The 19,232-nt window shown below is 33.1% G+C and overlaps 1 protein-coding gene and 1 long non-coding RNA gene across 2 annotated transcripts in view; one reads left to right on the plus strand and one right to left on the minus strand.

Moving 5' to 3' along the window:
* Positions 1-19,232, minus strand: part of LOC128205593 (deleted in malignant brain tumors 1 protein-like) — a 44,943-nt gene that overhangs the window by 2,561 nt on the left and 23,150 nt on the right. Inside the window, exons 24-45 of the mRNA XM_052907330.1 lie at positions 18,841-19,016; positions 16,984-17,140; positions 16,683-16,855; positions 16,115-16,304; positions 15,767-15,927; positions 15,134-15,340; positions 14,654-14,812; positions 14,438-14,452; positions 13,824-14,065; positions 12,972-13,409; positions 12,706-12,794; positions 12,317-12,386; positions 11,664-11,849; positions 11,007-11,483; positions 10,707-10,850; positions 8,915-9,203; positions 8,497-8,609; positions 8,036-8,320; positions 2,696-2,873; positions 1,825-1,953; positions 1,013-1,063; positions 475-602 (exon numbers count right to left, since the gene is read on the minus strand). Coding sequence (XP_052763290.1) covers positions 475-602; positions 1,013-1,063; positions 1,825-1,953; positions 2,696-2,873; positions 8,036-8,320; positions 8,497-8,609; positions 8,915-9,203; positions 10,707-10,850; positions 11,007-11,483; positions 11,664-11,849; positions 12,317-12,386; positions 12,706-12,794; positions 12,972-13,409; positions 13,824-14,065; positions 14,438-14,452; positions 14,654-14,812; positions 15,134-15,340; positions 15,767-15,927; positions 16,115-16,304; positions 16,683-16,855; positions 16,984-17,140; positions 18,841-19,016 — 4,057 coding nt within the window. The remainder of the gene's footprint in view (positions 1-474; positions 603-1,012; positions 1,064-1,824; positions 1,954-2,695; positions 2,874-8,035; positions 8,321-8,496; positions 8,610-8,914; positions 9,204-10,706; positions 10,851-11,006; positions 11,484-11,663; positions 11,850-12,316; positions 12,387-12,705; positions 12,795-12,971; positions 13,410-13,823; positions 14,066-14,437; positions 14,453-14,653; positions 14,813-15,133; positions 15,341-15,766; positions 15,928-16,114; positions 16,305-16,682; positions 16,856-16,983; positions 17,141-18,840; positions 19,017-19,232) is intronic.
* Positions 4,155-7,207, plus strand: LOC128222927 (uncharacterized). Its single transcript, XR_008259255.1, has 4 exons — positions 4,155-4,256; positions 4,702-4,852; positions 5,095-5,227; positions 5,674-7,207. It is a non-coding gene; the product is annotated as an uncharacterized LOC128222927 (long non-coding RNA).

Consider the following 19,232-nt stretch of genomic DNA (forward strand, 5'->3'; position numbering starts at 1 on the left):
AACCCGATTCTTCAACAGCTTAATATTGTTTCTTTATTTAGTTTCTAGAACAGTGCAAGAATGTTAAATGACCGCTTTCAGAACATCAAGTTCTAAATTATTTCAAGAACTTATGTCAAACACAAATTTAAGAACTTGAATATCTAGATCTTATAGTTATTAAAACATCTTTGAGCCTGATGTTCTAGATCCAGCAATATAACGTCTTTGCACTATTCTGGATCCCTCAATTCTTTAAGCGTCCGGGGCTTTACAGAATTCAATAATAAATCGCAAAAAAATTAAAGACATCATCACATTAAAAAAATAAATATATTAGGCATACGAGTATTAACATAGAATAGTTAAGGATATTTTAAAATATAGATATGTGTCCAACATGTAAAACGCGTAAGCATGGAATAGCCATTTGAAATAGTGGAAATTGATCATGATTTTTTTAAATGAAAGTTGTCGTATCTTTAAAATGTTTACCTTGTCCTTTAACTCTGTTTTGTAAGTCTCATAAGTGCCTGCTATTTCAAGATAATCATGCTCTGGAACGTTGTAGTTAAGGATAATCTCGACTCTAAAAATATCCACTTCCTCCTTGGCATCGTTGCCTAAAACACATAGTATGTTCTAATAATAGTTGTTTTATACGTGTATATAGTTTTTGTTGTGTTGATGTATTTTAAGTAGATTAGTAATATTCAAAAATAACACTTGAGCATTCAGTTTCATCACCTACCGCATGGTTGTAGGTAAGGCCAAGTATACATGAAGATGATGATATAGTCTCGGATTCGTTTTAAAAAAACAACAACATCCAAAATAGACTTTTAGGCATTATAAATGTGAATGAGAATTGATGTTCAACGAATAATTATTATAAAATATAGTTATTAATATCTGTAGAAAGTTGCGGTTATTTTCCCCAGTAAGCAATACGAAAGAGTTTACCTTTAACAATTGCAGAATGCATGTTTAGTGCCCATTGTTACAGATGTCACAGACATTTTCATTCACTTACTGTTTTTGACTATTTCCGCAAATCTATCGTTGACTCGTGGTTCGCCTGTTTCTGTAATAGTGTGTTAAAATATATCTTTCAAATTTCTAGAATGGTTGGAAACTGCATTAGCAACTGCAAAATGCATCATTAAAATACAATTTTTCAGTGAGCTGAAATAAACATTTTAGGTGAACTAAATTGAGGATTTGACTGTTTTAAAGGCAGAGTGAAATCGACGAGTTATCATCAACAATAGTTTACGCGTTGTAAACAAAACGAATCAAATCAAATCCGTTTAGTTGCCAGTAAATGTGTACATTTTCAAAACTTGGACATATTTGTGTTTTCATTCCCTTCTTTTATGTATATTCATTTGTAAAGATATAATTGTAGAATCTAACAATAGAAGGATATAGACGAATATCGTATTGTACTATCTTAACATTCTCGATTCCGATAAAACTACCCAGCGGTAAAGTACTTAATGAATTTAGTTCATACATGTAGCACACAAAAATATTCAAAAACAAATAGTGACAAGTAATTTAAATCATAAACCGTACAACCAGTCACATAACTAGTCCATGAACATAATGTTGCAAACTTCGTATGTGATACAACAAGTTACACTGCTACTAGTAATTCATAAACATACTTCATGAACATACAATAAGTCATGATACTAGACGTTTATGAACACAACCAGTCACACACAGTGTAGTATGTTACGACTACAATTTGTGCATTTATTTCATTATACATGAAATAATTCGAACTACAACTATATATTTTTTAATTTAGTTCATAATTAATACAAATAGTTCAATTACCTTTACACGTCCCATTATCCAACTGTTCGTAGTATCTTTGGCAAACACATTGATAGGTATCTCTGTCTTCCTGGCAGAACGTGTTGGGGTGGTTTTTGCACATGTCGGACGAGTTCTTGCACGGGGACTCTGCAATTCAACATATGTTCATTAATATTAAATGATTAAGTGACCGTCGACATTCATCAAACATCAAAAGCTTCAATTTAGACTTAACTTCGCATTACCTCAATTGACATGGTTTAGTTGACTGATGCATCAATTTGTTTCGTGAGTACTGTTTCTGAGTACTCTAGTAACATCTTTATAGGGAGATACAAGCACATGAATAAACCCATCAGCAAGTGATAAGTATGTTACAAGACGAACAAGCCAATTCGCGTAACAATATTTCGTTACAATGGCAGTGCTGTCTATAACACGTTCTTGTTAAAAAATTAATGCATCTCTTTAAGTTTAAACGGATATTTCAACTTTTCATTTGAAAAACTGCACGACTAGCTTAATAAAGATTTAGAGAATTGTAGTGGTATGAAAGTGAACAATATGACAAAAAGTGCTAAAATACTATTACAATTTTTTTGTATGGTATTAAGTACACTGTCACAAGCTCAGAGGCAAACTCATATGTTTTTTTTTTCAATCATTAAGTCATCTTAATAACTTTACAGCTCTACTGAGATATTGAAATACTGTTGAATAAACTTAATGTATTTAGAAGAAAAAGATGTCAGCGCGTCTGTTTTTCTCCCAAGAGGTTGTGTGAGTGTGTTCTTCGAGGTTCCTCACATCTGTTCTAGTAGTATTTTCTACCCACAAAGTTAATCATAGTGATCAGCTATAAGGGTGAAATAAATTAGTATCAACAAACCTTTTGGTATCGTTGTTAATGTGGACGTGTGTATGGTCGATGAAGCTGTCGATGTCCGGGTCGTTGTTGTTACAGGTGTCCAACCAGTTTTGCTCATGGACGGATCACATTTAAGGGAGTCACTCATATGCATTGATCCGTTAAACATGCATTGTCCCTTAATATAGCAATAACCGTCCTGTGGAATAATAATACAAATACTGGAGTTTCATCAGTGAAATAACAGCAGTAAAAATATCGAGTTGATACTTTTACTACAAACTAAGAAGTGAAAAATATCATATTTAAGAATTTAAGAACTACTTTATAAGAACAAAAAGGTTCGAACATTAAATAATATAATATCATTTTTTTAACATATTTTCAATCTGTTTGACTTTGTAATACGGACTTAAATGAAAATTCAGACAACAAATAACTGATACACTAAAATACCCCACCACACGTCAAGTCATATGTCAACAACGAAGCGTGATCTTCATCCTCTTGCTAATATCAATGATTTATGAAACAATTTTTCATGAAACAAACTCTAATTCTGTTTTTAATCCAATGTTTATCAACATTTGTTGTGTTTATCCTTTCGACAATTCAAATATTAATTCAGTTAATGGCGACCTGTGTAACTTGGTCAATGTATTCATTCTATTTTCAATTTGAAAATATTACGTGCATTAACTGTTATAATAAGAAGCATATATGTGTTAATTAAAGTTTATTGATGAATGTTTATCATATGTCTGCGCTGAAACACGAGATCATAATAAACTTTATAAGATCTCTTGGATAACTATTTCTTCACAAGCAGGCATTGAGACGACTATCTACGTCATCTGTGATCAAAACTGCGGGTGGGGGACTTCCCACGAGTAACAAAAGGATATTCAAAAGAGTGGGTATATAGAAACAAAAATAATAAAGTAGCAATAAATCTCCGGAATTAAGTATCAAAGAAACTTTGAAGAAACTTTGTTGATTTTAGTATAAGATTGTAATTTATTTATACGTGATAAAAGCAAGGCCACACACAATATCACTCGTGGCTTCGCCACTCCGGAAAAAAAGTATTTTTCTATGACACTCGAAAATAAAATATGATCTGACTATCTGAGAGGTAGAAGAGTTCTCAGATGGATTCAATTAAGTTTGCTCAAAGAAATTGAGGCGAGCATTTATTGACATCACTTGTTTAATTGCACATGAACTTATATGTGACGACGCCTGTAGAAAGGGGTACAAAGTCGGCAATTTCAATTTCGAGAAAAACGTGTTTAAAGTTTTGTTGATTTATTTCACTGACTTTAATTGGTATAAGTCACCATTTCTTTGTTAGATTTCTAAATTTTAACGTACCACAATTTTTTAAATTGCATCCATAAAATATACATATACTCCGACAACGATGTTACCGATAGCGACGAGTATAATAACAACAAGGTTATCTCCCTTATGCATATACGTAATTTCCGGTTGGTAATTGACAAACAAGAAATTTTCAAACATTTACGTTTTTTGTCTTCATTTGCTGCTTTTCGAAGATGATTCTGTCGAGTTTTGACAGGTAAATATCATTGCAGTTGTATACATTTAATATTAAATTTTATAATGTTAAAATGATATAGAAAAAGGCGAAAATATTCGTCAATTGTCATAAACCCGGAAGTAAACAAATGGCTTGAACTGGCGGTTTTATTTAATTTCCATACCACATTGTCCATAATAATGAATGAACTGGTATAATTATATAAACTCCTCATCATACCGAGTCATATGTTTTTGTAGTCATGGGAGTAAAGTGTTCCCGATGGACATGTCAACGACACTGATGACATTTTAATAAGGATTTGTGTAACTTATGAATGACCTTCATTTACTAGAAAAACTCAACCTGTCCACGATAACATTGTAGATAATTGAAATCTGTTTATGAGTTTTGATAACAACAATAATGAATTGACAAGAGATCACAGTGCACTACATAACATCATATTGCTATCTTATTTCAGGACAGTATCCATGTTACCTGCCCGGCCCCCTCCATTACAGTTGCCTGCCAGTCTTCTTCCCCAATCATGCCTAACCTATTGGTCCAATATTGTTAAAAACTTGATGGAAATGCGGTGTCATCGTAGTTTGGAGTATGTGCAGAGCACTCTGGTACATTTTAGTTATTTATAACTTAAGTTCACAAATTAATAAACGGTTGTTAATTGACAGCTTTTCCAAGCAAGGAGAAGATTTTTGGTTGCACACATGACAACCTTGTTATACGTAATCAGAAGACATATTGTGTAATACCGAATAATTATCTGGTTTCCATATTTTTTTTTGAAATCATGCAATATTTTAGATAAACAAAATAGCATGTATAAAATAAAGATGTGTATCAAATGTTGCAGGACAACAAGCAGTTTATTTCTTCGATGAGACTGAATTGAAAGGGAGCAGACACTGTTGTGAGCATGATGATCACTTCTTCAAGTACCATGGCTTGGAGATAAAAAGCCGAAATTGGCACTTTGGTCTTAGCAGGTAGTTAATAAAATGTTCACATTAAACCCTAAAGTAGAGCACTTTAATTTTGAAAATACTTACCTAACAGAATTGAGCCCTAGATTTTTAAGAGTATTCGCCTCAGCGTTAGCCTTTTAATTGGTGTCAGTTACATGTAAACAAAATAACCTTGACCATAACTCAATAACTGTTGAAATTGATAAAATACATCCTTGCATACCTGTTGCCAGAGGAAGAATGTATATGTTAACTTTCATAAGTATGTTATTTCCATATTACATTTCAAATTTTCAACAATGTTAAACAAAAATAAAAGCTGTTTAAACTAGCCAAGTAAATCCTGACATTGTCAAAACACTGGCATGATATCTTGATCTTTATATAAGACTGTTTTTTTTTGTGTGTTTTTGTGATGTCAAAATATGACTGATCTAAACATAATTTCTATCAATCCATACTTTCAGCAAACAGGCCTGGCTTTGTGCGGTGCAGGTTTGCTGCATCGGTGATGGTTTAGTTTACCTGATGAAAACCAGAGCAGTTGTGTACCCAGAACTCCTTTCCGAATTCTTCATCAAGGGGATGGATCTTGAATGGCAGTGGTATTAACAAAACAAGATCAGAGAATACAGCAGATTAGACATTGAAAAAGACCGTGTGCCCTAGACAGTCTCAACCAAAGCATTGAACAAACTGTACAACCTGTTAATTAACTTTTTAGAGCTGTTTGTTTGGACTAGTGTTTGTCATTCAGAAATTAGTAATAACATTATTTCTCAGTATAAGATATCTGCAGGAATTAGAAGCTGATATTTACTGTAACTATATAAACAAACCTCTTAGGGGTTTAGCCAGGTTAAAGAAAGACAGGGAGCTACAGAAAAGAGACAGGTTTCCATGTTTCAATAGGACACCCTTCATTTATCTGTGAAGAATTTTAACATTTTGAATGTTTATTACAGAAAATGTTAGGAATATTGTATAATGTTTAATTGAAGTACTATTAGGTTTCAAGTGCCAAATATTTAAAGCCTGTGTGTATTTATAATCTTGTGAATATAAAGTTGTTATCAAAACAAAATCAATATTTGACTGTCTTAAGCTTTTAATTCTATGAAGGCAGGAGGTTGCCAATCTTACTCTTCATGACGGGTGCTTCCAAAAAAAGAACAGGGTGCAGAAATCTTCCATAACTCTTGCTAGAACCCTAATATCCTTTTTTCATCAAATTACAGTAACATTGACAATTAACAAATGATGCAGTGATATTTTTTTTATGCTAATATCATCAATTTTTATTGTCATTAAGTTTTCTTCTAGAATTGATTTGTACATGTAATGTATTGAAAATTGATACTTGTGGTTGCCATGGTTACAACTTGTTTCTTAGTGTAGTAATATGTTTTATATATCTAAATACAATATTGCATTATGTAAACTTATATTTTAAGAAATTATGATTCAAACACATGTACAGAGACAATAAATACACTACTTTGTATTTTTGTTGCCATGGCAATGTTTCTGTGTATATTTGTTACATTTCTTGTTTTTTTATTACAGGATTGTCCATTAGTGAAATTATAATGTGTATAATAAGCATAGCTACAAAATGCATAGATACATGAAAATACCTATTAATGGATGTACATTGTCTTCATATTTCGATAATAGAATTGATTTACACTGACCCCCCTTGGACTTAAATCACCATAGCAACAAAAGTCTTAAACATTTTGAATATTTTTTTTAAATATATTTGTAATATTTATAAATATAAGTGTCTGCCAATGCTTAGGTTATTTGTGTACTTTTTAAGAGCGGCGTGTGTGATTTACGTTTAATATTGAATTGCATCGTATTGTGGTTGTCATGGTAACATTTTGATTGCCATTTTAAACTTCAATCATAATTTTACAAGAATTTTGTCACCAGTTCAATAATATGTTATTTTGTGTAAGATATATAGCTACAAATTATATAAAGACATAAAAAGCATGTGTTGTTTCATTTCTTTATCTAAAAATATATGCCACTGTTTGACACTTTCATCGATAAATTGATCGACTCCTGTGCTTCTTTAAATCGTCATAACAACAAAAGTACTTAAGATTTTGACCTCAAATTTTCGCCAAATTGTTTCTAATGATGTACTTTATAAATAACTACCAAAAAAAGCAAATGTCATTTTTGCACCTTTGAACCCCTTTTTACAGGCATTGACACATATAATAACAACGGGTTTGTTAGGAGTTAAAGCCAGAAATATTGTAAAGAATCTTTGCTTTATACTTTGCGTAATGCTAAATGAGACAACACTGTTGGAATAAGGGCTTTTTAAATCTTAATGGGTTTGTTTTGTACAGTTGTGATCAACATGTTTGTTAACAAGTTGATGTTTGAGTTTTTGGTCATCACCTTTTGTCTTCCTATGATAGTTTGTGTTGTTTAGTTTCATAACAAGGTTTCGATCGTATACCACTATGCTCAAATACTAATGGATGTAATGGAAAATGTGTTGTGTTTTCACTGTGTAATAAAAACAGTGCTCGGTAGAGAAGTCAATGTTGTAAATATGTTTAAATATTGCAATATTATTCAAACTTAACTGCAAGTAATTTATTGTCTTGTACAACTTACAAGCAGACTAGTGTTAATAATGTTAAAATATCATTATAATTTCACGAGTGAATATGTATTTTTCACGGTGGCTTTACGCAGAGGCAAACAATTATCCACGAATGGTGAAACTGGTAATATCATTGATTATGTCTGATATGATGCTGTGTTACATATAACTGCATATACCTATTAGTTTAATCTTACCTTAAGAGTGAAGGTGAAACTTATTTCAGATTTTGTCGAATTTGTATTATCATAAGTGTAAACTTGGCAGTGAGAATTGTAAATATAGACGTCGGCGGTATCATTGCTGAAATGTAGGCCATCATTGCTCAATGAGATTGTGTATCCTTGTACGAAATGATCGGAGTTGACGTCGCGTCGACGTCTTGCATTTACCAACGGACAAATTGCTTCACTCAACGTTTCTGTATCACCCCGGACTTCGTGGCTGTATGTGTCTTCGTGGCGAGTTCCGTTTATATCAATCTGTATGACATTCATAAAACAACGTGATTATTTGTTGTGAAACATTAAGCATTTTATCATGACAAAAGTCGATAACCACTCTTTCAATGCATGCCAAAATTTCTTTATTCGGCGAGGAAAAGAATGTTATCATAATTAAAAAAAAGGGGTAAAAATATACCATTCATTAAACTTACATTAAAGTATTGCAGTTTGCATGTAAGATTGGATCCCGCGAATACGCCACCAAAAACAAAGGCATGCGTGCAGTCCGTTTTATTTTCATCACAATGACCTTCATCCAACACCCCTTTAATAATTGGCGGTTTAATGGTGTCCAGAGAACAATCAACTGCACCATACCCGTTGTCGCAAATGCAAATGCCTTTATAACGTAAAACGCCAAATAAAACGAATTTATGTATAAACGATTATATTTTGAAACTTTCAGATAAATCACATTATGGAAGCGCAAAAATTTGCCTTTTATATCAAGTTTGTTTTATTGCAATTAACCTGTTGTTTAACGAATATACATGTTTTTTCAATGAATAAATGAGAGAATCATATCACAACAATTTCAAATTAATTATACTACCTAATTAAATAGTTTACCATTTTTACAAATTCCTTTTCCAGAACAGTTGTTGGCGCAAAGAACTTGGATTTCTTTTATAGTTTTTTCCATATCTTTCAAGGCTTGAAGTTCAGCAAGTGAAAAAACTGGCGTGTGTGGCGTGGATATATTTTGGCCTGGTGTTGCGGTTGACACAGAAGTATTTTGAGCAATTACCGTTTCTTTAATAAGGACTTCTATAACCGTTTTGTTGCGATGTATTTGCGTCTGACAAGTGTCCTGCATTGACTGACGTGAAATCGATGTCCACGATGTGCTGTTCATAAGCTATAGGAAAGGTTTGATTAAGGACGTTCCACAATACAAAAGTTAGTTTCGAGGACTAAAAGATCAAATGTATTAAAGGTTCATTTTGTATTTTATTTAAAAGGTTCAGTTTTAAGTTAGCGTACAACCAAAATCCGTTGCAGCATGTGTATGTGATTAGATTAGGCAAACTTTACGATGACGACTTTATCAGACTTTGGCTAAAATAGCTTCTTTGCAATGTTTGTGAAAATACAAATTAATGTGTTTTTATATCATATATTTCAACATATTCTGTTTTGTTGTAATAGCGTCTATTTATTTTTCAAAAAAGACATTTTTCTCACTAGTTTTCACAATTCTATTAAATATCTGTCTTATTCGGAAATTTTTCAGAAAGAAACTACAAAGATTGTGTTAAGTCTTGGTCATGTTGACCCAAACCATGTTTATAGTGTCTACAAATATTTTTTGGGAAAAAACCCCAAATCATTTTGCGAAGGATGTATGTTTTTCTCTCGATAGCCATTATGCACAAATAGAAATAGATCATAACTTAAAATGTTTTGATACTTTTAATTTTGGGCAATCCCCACCATCTTTTGCACTGCGGATTCTATAAATTTAAATAAAACTGATACGATAAATTATTGCTTTTAGTTTTCTCCTAGGTAAATAAAAGGTGCACATTCAAGGTTGATGCCTTTTTTCCAAAGCTAAACACGCCAAAATATCGTATTTTTTTTAGTTTAACCAAACGTTTATGCTTTTTTCCTTTTGGTCATTTAGTTCACATACGTTTAGCATGATAATGCATAATTATTTTTAGACATCAGTCGGAATAGTGCACCTTTAAGGCTAGCGACGAGTGTAAGGCTTCGGAAAAAGGATGCTTAATGCTAACCTCATATAAATCAGCATTTGCATAAGTTGTAAATAGTTTATAGTTATATTTTCTTAACTATTCATAACGGCTATTTACCAATGACATTCATTTTTTAGACCTAGTTGTATGCAAAAACGTTTCGAATAATATCGTCTCTTTTTACTGAAATCTTAATAACATGTATTACGACTGCAGCTTCTAAATAATTCCTACTACTATTTGCCACCACTCAGTCACAATTTGAAAGATAATAAGTATTTTTAATCGTTTGTGTATATTTCTATCATGGTATGCATTGGTTATGAAAAACAGGCAAAAATAATGTAAATATTATCCTTTAGTTAAATTTAGTACTGAATATTTCCCCAAATTTACGAATGTCTAATTTTGCGATGTTTTATATTGCTTGCGATTCAATCATATCTGATATCTAGCGAATTATAAATTTTAATGTATATTTGAAAAGTGACAGCGTGAAGTTGAAACTTCGCCAACATGTCAGAACAAAATGGTATCTTACATAAATCTTAAGAGAATGACTAGCATTTAACTAGTATAATTCCAAACCGTTCATTTTTATACAGTTTTATTCTTTATCTCTACTACTCTAGCTCAAATGTGTTAGAGGTTACACATACCATTATGTCAAGTATACAATTTTCGACGGAGATATTTGTGTGCGTCGCTGGAACCTTCTCACACAGTTCAAATGCTTTGCTATTTTGGATATTGGCTTGACAGTGCCTTTGTGCGTCTGAGGGTGTCCATTGCTGGGCTTCCCGCTTTAAAAAGTATACAACAGATTATTGAATCATTTGAAATAAATTGCATGAAGTGAATTTATAAAAGGTACACAGTTATTACAATATTTACTTAATGTACGCTATTAGCTTTGATATTTAAATTGTCGTTACTTTGTTGTCCACAATTTGAAATACCTTTTTCCGAACGAGCGATGGGTTGCTTGTTGGTATCCTTACAATAGGAAGCCTAGGCCGGTTAGTCAAAGACCGAACTGATCGCCTGTTAAGTACATCATCGCAACTATGAAATCCCGCTATTGAGCCTTTAGTGCAAGTTGACAAACTTTTCTCACAAGACAGTTCAGTTTCTCCATTAGTTTTACAAACACATGACGGTGTTACCCACGAATTAAAAGTCCGTTCATGAACATCGCTGCTGAATAGCGAAAGGGTATCATTTAATTTCCATCTTTCTATAAATGCACTCTCAGTTTTATTTTCCATGTCGTCGTCTTGGCAACCATTAAGCGTTCCACACAGACCAGTGCTGTTTCCATCTCGATTGTGAAGAGAAGGCATCACAGTCAGATCAAGAACTCTTCCTCCTTCATCCCCCATAAAAGGGGCGTTGTCAATACGTGCACGAACTGCCGTGCCGTACGGCAAATAAATCTTAAAATAAAATGTGTACATTTTTGTACTTTGAGACATAATGATTATGATTGTTGGCACCATCGGTACGTGTGCGTCAATTATGCAAAAGACAAATTGCGTCGGAGTATTTTGAAGTTCAAAAGCCAATACCTAAATGACGAAACACAGTGACTTTCAAGCATATGCAATTTAACTTACCGTGTATGTAAAGTCATTGTCTTTCTTCACCGATAGTGCCTTGTCGAAGCACATTTTATAGCCGATGTCGATATAATTATTGCAAACATTAATGATGTACACATCGCGGCCAGCCCGAACTCCTACTCCACAGTTGCACTTTGCCTTGTTTGCTTCATTTGTACAATGGCCGATTCTGTGTTGAATCTGTAAAATGGTAAAATTAAAGCAATACATTATACATTGTAAATCGGCTTTAAATTAACGTTTATCTTTAAGTCTTTCAAATAAAGAAGTTAAATATATTGATATTGTCCAAACTTATAGACAGCAATTGCAAACTATTGGTTTTTACTCATTATACTTCTTGTTCACTCAAATATAATTATCCATTGACCAGTTTCCTTTTCTTTTGGAAGCCGAATAGTTTGAAACCGAAAAATGTTTTAATACTTTTCAATGCACTTTAAACTGAAATCTTATGACCTACCTTGACATGTTCCAACTAAGATAGTTTTTATTTTTCAACAGTATCATAATAATTTGTTCACAATAACGATATCATTTTTTTTATTTCGTTAATATACTGAAACAATTTCATATAATATTTACAAGCTATCATTGTGTTTTCATGTATTGTGTTTTAACATGCTTTTACAGCTTATTTCACATACTTCCACGTTGTCATATAACTTGTGTTTGTAAAGTACATAATCTCCAGGATCTGCATGGTGTTCAAACGAACTGAAACCAATTTTGTTTAAATGTAGTTTTTTTATAAACTACAATCATAGTATTATTTATTTTACAATACAAACATATAACACAGAAAAAGAATAATATATAGATTGATCACTTATAGACTATCAATTTCCTTTTGAATGAACTTAATCGGCATTCCAACTACATAAACAACAACGGGTTACTCAATTTGATCACAGTATTATCACAATATGACACAGCACGTATTGAAACGACATACTCATAGTCTGCATTTCATAAACAAACATTACCAAACATTTCATTAACGCTACATACGTAGACGTTCTACTAGAAGTATTACCTTTGATCAAAGGTATACATGTGCGGATCATTCCTTGCAGTGCACACCTTTCCGCGCCATTTTGTATCGGATTCTGGAAGAACTTTGACCTTGAATTAACACAATGACCAAATGTTTCAAGTCATTCAACCGGGCAACGTAAGATATGAATTGGTTTCATTGCTTTTAACGTTTAAACATATTTTTAAGATAAGAAGATTTAGTAACATATATAATGTTTGCTTTTTATAATGCAACTTCAGACATTTCTATACGAAAAACATTACCTGTATTGGAGCTAGTTTATAGGTTTTCCAGAAAAGCCAATATCCATGTGTTCTTGGCGGAATCCGGAGCAACACACTGTATTGTCCAGCTACGCCATATTGTCCATTTGCTGCAGTGCTTATGTTTACTGCAAATGCATGTGGAAAGTTGTCTTTATTTAGAATTGTTGTGCAGCCATCCGTTACGACTTGTGCTCCGCAGGAGTCATGTTCTGGCACAAAGTACTGAAGGCTTACTCTACAAGGTCCAACCTGGGAATATAAAGCTTCACATATTATTGGAACTGTAAGCTGCATTTCTATTGGTTTCGTCTCGCCGTGTCTCAGTGTTATTGAAGGAGTCAAGACTTTAATTCCGATGAAAAACGGTTCCGACTGTTCAGACATTTGTCCCGGTTGTCCGTCGCTTTCATAGTATGCTCTTACTGAACAGCGAATCTGAAATGGATTGATTTTTTTTTAAACTTTATGTTTTTTTAAAGATTGCAAATGAAAGATTTATTTCTATTCCTTAAGATGTACAATAACATTAAGCTACTATATACGGCGAATCGGTTTCTTTTTCATTGGCCCTGTTCATTTTAACAGGGTTTCAGTTTACATTTTCTTCTTTTTCGTATTCCATTTTATATAAACAGGAGTTATTTTTTGTGTCAAAGGTCTAAACAAGTACAATCGCAACGATAACATCAGAGTATGTACACTTCGCTTACTTTACTTCATCCATATGCAGTATTTTATTAATTCTTATAATTTATTTGATAGCATCAAATAGTAAAATGATCAAGCAATATTTAAAACACACACACCGCTTAAATTTATAAACTGACTACACACGAACTATAGACATACCGTATCGCCCATTCCGATGCTATTGTTTTGAAGATCGCCGTCTGTTAATAAGCAAGCTGCCATGTTATCAGCAGCACTACAGAAGCCTTTGACTAGCGTGGTGTCCTCACCAACGATCCAGAAGACACGATAAAACAGTTTATCCGGCTTATCGGTTTCGAATTTGCACTTGAACCATAGTGATGTGTTGTTGTGTACGAGGATAGTTTGAACGCTGGTGGCAACGAAAGATGGCGGTGGATCTAAATGTACGTGTGATCAATATGAGTGCGTGTACGCCCAGGGATTAAGGGTTTGAATTATGTGGGTGAGGAGGGCCGGATGATGAACATCTTAAACAAGGCACTTTTCAATTTGGGTAGCGTTTGGTCAATTGTTTATCTTTCTCCGTCGAGGTCGAAAGTTTGCCTACTGTTCAGTCAGGGGCGCGTCCATGGCTTTTGTAAGTTTTTAAGTTACAAACTTAAAAATAGTTAAAATATAACATCCATTTAAAAATAAATAGCAAAATGCAACAGTTTAAATACTACTGTTATTTCCATTAGTATAACAATGAATATATTTGATTTTAAAGAACTCGTTAAAAATAAAAGTCGCTACTATTTATTACTTACTTATGCTTCCAATGCCTGCAATATTAAGTGTATTGTTTTAGTAATGATACTATATGAGTGTATTGTTATTTGTTTGATTCTAACAAAGTAAACTTGTTTATTGTTTATACGCTAGTTATAACAAGAATATCAAGTTCTTTTAATTAAGAAGTTACTTAGTATGTTTTATAATAAACTGAATATTGATAGTTTTCGCTTTACAAAAAAATATTTTACCAAAGCAATATCCGCTGTTTGGTGTACTTGTAGGAGGAAGATGATACACAAAAAAGTTGTTGTTACAGTTCTTGACTTGTATGTCGTATGTAACTGTTTCGTGCCCCAATTCTACAGCCTTTATACTTTGAATACCATTGTTCATCGACGAAATGTTTTCTACAGTGAAATATAATAAACGTCGATGATGAACTAGTACAACTTTAATTCAAAGCAACAATTATATTTTATTTTCGTTGTGCAGGAAAATATATTCATAGTTTCTCGTCGTGTATATACCCTTGTGCCATTAAACACGGTGGCTTATTGGTGCAATTCTAATAAATATGCTTTAAGATGAGTAACGGAAGTGAGGCAACTTCGATTATTGTAATTATAATAGTACAGTCTGTTTTACAGGACTGAAGTGATACAAACCAATCACATGTGAGTCAGTTTCCCTTTTGGTATCTCCGAAAGTTAGTCAAGTCAAACAATTACCTGACGTATAAATAGGTATATGCGTTCCACAGCTATTCAGTCGAGGTTTCGATGGCATCGTGACATTACCAACGTAGTACCATCCGGCGGGTAGCTTAATGTCATTAATTGGATCTGAATTCGTTTTATAGTATACTGTTCGTTGTTCTAGGTTTGGAAGTCGAACATGATATCTTTTCTCACAAGGATCCACGTTTTCTTGAAAGTCTGAAAAGATGATACAGTGTATTGAAAAGAAACTAGTAATAAGTATAAGTAAACTAATTAGTTCAAAGCAATTTGAGAATAATTACGCTGGAGTTTACTACCTTCAAAAGCGGACATGTTTACTGATTAAACATGAAGATTTTACTAGTTTAAGACAATACTGTGGTTGTGTTTGTTTAATAAATTATATTTTGGGAATCGCATCCCATTGGATATGTAAATGAGATAAGAAGTTGTTAATGTAATGTTGAAATGTTCAATTCTGGTTCTACTTCAACCTGTTTTCTTGAAGGAATGTATAACATGTTGTATAATGACATATTCGCTAAACATACATTCATGAATGAAATATAAACCGAAGACAAATTGAATCTTATTATTAATAACTTCGCCAATACATAGGTAACGCGCATATGCTATATTTACCACAGTCGATAAAAACGTTTTCTTGTCGTATGCAGTTATGTGTTCCCCACTCTCTTGATTTGCACTGTGAAATATCTGTTTCCACACCAGCACATTCCAAATCATCAATAACTGTGTTCCCGTCTCCATAAAAGTTATTATAAGAGGACTTGTTTACCCTCCTAAAATTACAAGAGGCAAATAAGTGTTAATGGGATTGAAGGTAAGTGGTGCTTATGTCCGTCCATGGCACACAGGTTGCGGTATCATGAACGTATCTATGCAATATTTTCTAATTGTAATTTGAACAGCACTAAATGTATACATTGATAGTTTTTATATCCTTAAAAGGGTAATTTAATTACCTACCCTATAGAATATCCCATCATTGCGCACAACACTTGGGAGTCCTGATTATCAAACAAATCGTCACATATTGTTCCCCATTTTCCCATGTAAAACACTTCGACTCGTCCTGTAGATGAAGCCTTTCCCTGAATGTCTGCCTTGTAAGTAGTTTGTCCATCTTCACTTACCAATCTCACAAGTGAAGTCGCTCCTATTATATTTTATGGTAACATTATCAAAATTTACACTTAATATCACAGCCCTGGAAACGGCTAAATGAAAGCCTTTATCATCATTACAATTTGTGTATTGCTTTATGGTATTTTTAAGTTTCGCCCATTCCATGCACAAGCTTATTGGACATCATTTGCTTTGTGCCCTTTCGAACTCCCCGCAAGTGACAATGCTCATTTGAACCCCAAGGGTGCTTTTATTTACATTTATCAACTTGGCATTGTGATAACATGGAAACAAATGTTAGTACGAAAACAAGCGGCATCTCATGAACTAAAATCATTCTACAGTAATACATTACATGTGTGTATAAAATATGATCAACTGCATGTTAGTGTAAAGTAATTTCACATACTACAATTTATAGCAACATTTTGACGGCTCGTGCAGTGCATTCCTGAATTTGTCCACTGGCCGGATCCACATTCAAATAAATCGCCTTCATCACCTTTGCATTGGAATGATCCTACAGACTGATTCGACCTTTGGTGAACACCATAGACAGATGCGTCAAGTATTAATACGTTTCTGCAAAAAATACCAGAAATATATGTTTCATGCCCAAACTTTTTTACGATGTGAAACGCATGTACATTTATTTCACTTGCTCCTTGCGCTCAGTATCGATATACAGAAATGTAAGAAAGAAATCTTACTCAGTGTAGTTGTGTCGGAGACCAGCTAAATTGCAAACTGTTATCGCATCGTCTACAGTAAAATTGTCCTTACAAATATGTCTCCACGAGCCATCAATATATACTTCAGCTATGCCCGAGTATGCGGTGTTGCCATCCCTTACACGTGTTGGAGTATCTAATTTCATCAATAATAGTAACTAAAGTTTTCATAACATCGTTTGAAAATTGTCATGTGCCGGAACGTTCTTGATCAAGCATATTTTATCATGTTTTTAAATTATGGCATTCTAAAGGTAGGTCCGTCTATGAAGTGGATTCTTTGTTTGCATATGTTTAGCTAAAGCCTAATGGTTAATTTAATAAGAGAGAAAAAATAAATAAGTATATAACTATGATAGAGTCTGATAAATTCCCGAGGATTTTTGCGCTGCTTTAGTAAAAAGAAATGTATGGGAAATACAAACGAAACTCCAAACTTAATCACTAATTCCTTAAAGGCTAATGAGGAAGATACTGGGCGGAGCATAGCATTTTGCAAACAGTACCTGGGCAGTTGTAGGAATAGACTGGAAATAACTAAAGAAATACTGAACTTTTTTATATGAAATTTCACAGACAGAAATTACGTTCCTGTTTCTTAAATAAATGTGATGCAAGTATTTTCGAAGGAAAAATTAACAATGTTGTTTAGTGAAATATCGCAGATCGGTTCATAAAATGCACTTTGTTGTTTATTACGAAATAAAGAGTTGCAAATCATAAAGAGAGTTTAAACTAAGATACCAAAGATAAGAAACCTTCAGCAAATGTTGATTTTTGCTCAGATATCGTATATGAAGACCACAATCTCCATTTAAGCGTAAAACGCTTGGTCGTTATTGGTTGATTGAAATTTTCACGTGATATTTACAATGTATGGTTAACATATCATAATATATCATGCCGTTATGAAAGTCCTGGTGGTGTAGTGGTTCAGGTATTGAAGAACTAGTATTATTTGTCTTGACTTTTCTGACGTGGGTTCGCACCCATCTAAAACCAACATACTTTTTTACTTTAACTGTATTTTTTTTTTTAAATTCTATATCATAGAGTAAAACAAGGATAAAATAAGTGATTCTGATGCATAACCGAGAAAATGTTAAAATAGTTAAACTGAAAATCATTAGTTTTAAAAAAAACCATAGAATTTTAGGTACTATGCAGAAAGTCATGTGATATTTAATTTTCGTAATGCGCTGTGCGCGCTAAATTGAGATTTAACTAATATTACCATCCGTTTTGTGGCATATTGTAATTTCCACACATGCATTTTTGGGGGATTTAAAATGTAAAAAAGGTTTAAAAAAGTCATTTGGATATACATATAAAAAATAGGTTACATCGCTAATAATAATGGGACTTAAAACTAATAGGGTATTGTTCCATTGCGTTTGGCGTAAAGTAAATTAACGACGTACGATATAACAATGCAAACTACGGTGCAGAGTTAGGAACCAGAACCGTACTTTCAAGACAGGCACATAATCAACAAGAAGTGAGCAAACATGAAGACTAAATAAAACAAACTAAATAGCAACATATAATGAATCGCTAAATTTCGGGGTACCGCCTTGAAACGGTCTTGGCAAATTTAAGATTGGGCCAATTGTTAAGAACTGTGCTAAAGTTAACAATATTATAAACATAATCGTTGTTTACATTAAATTCTTTACAGCTCTGAAAGTTTCAAGGATATATTTGTGAACTGACGTATTGTTACAGTTTGAGACAACTATTTCATCTCTACAGCACATTGTTAATAGCGTGTTTTTAACTTTAGCAAAGTTTACAATAGGCCCATTCTAAAATAGTAGCAAACAGTAGAACACTTACTGCATTGAACAGCAGCGTCATTTTTCGCAGTACAATAACCATGAACCGCTGACCATTTGTAGCCAGCTGTCAAACACTCCGATATATCTGGTTCATTTCCATCACAAGCTAAATTTGAAATAATAATGTGTCCATCTCCTATTCCATAATACGCATTTTGTTTTACCTCAACGCTTCTGAAATGGTAAAGAGGTAACAACATATTTTTTTTTCATTTTCATGCACTGTTTCTTTCGTCATAGTGGAAACAAATATATCCAGAATAGTGAGCATTCGAAAGATAAAGACAAGCATCGGTTTTCATAAAACCATTCATTGGCAAAAAGTGCGACATCGTTAATGCTCTTTTCCAGCATCGGCTTGAGCGGTATTCTATTTCCAAGAATCACTAA

The sequence above is a fragment of the Mya arenaria genome, chromosome 2 (assembly GCF_026914265.1).
Source record: "Mya arenaria isolate MELC-2E11 chromosome 2, ASM2691426v1".
NCBI lineage: Eukaryota > Metazoa > Mollusca > Bivalvia > Myida > Myidae > Mya > Mya arenaria.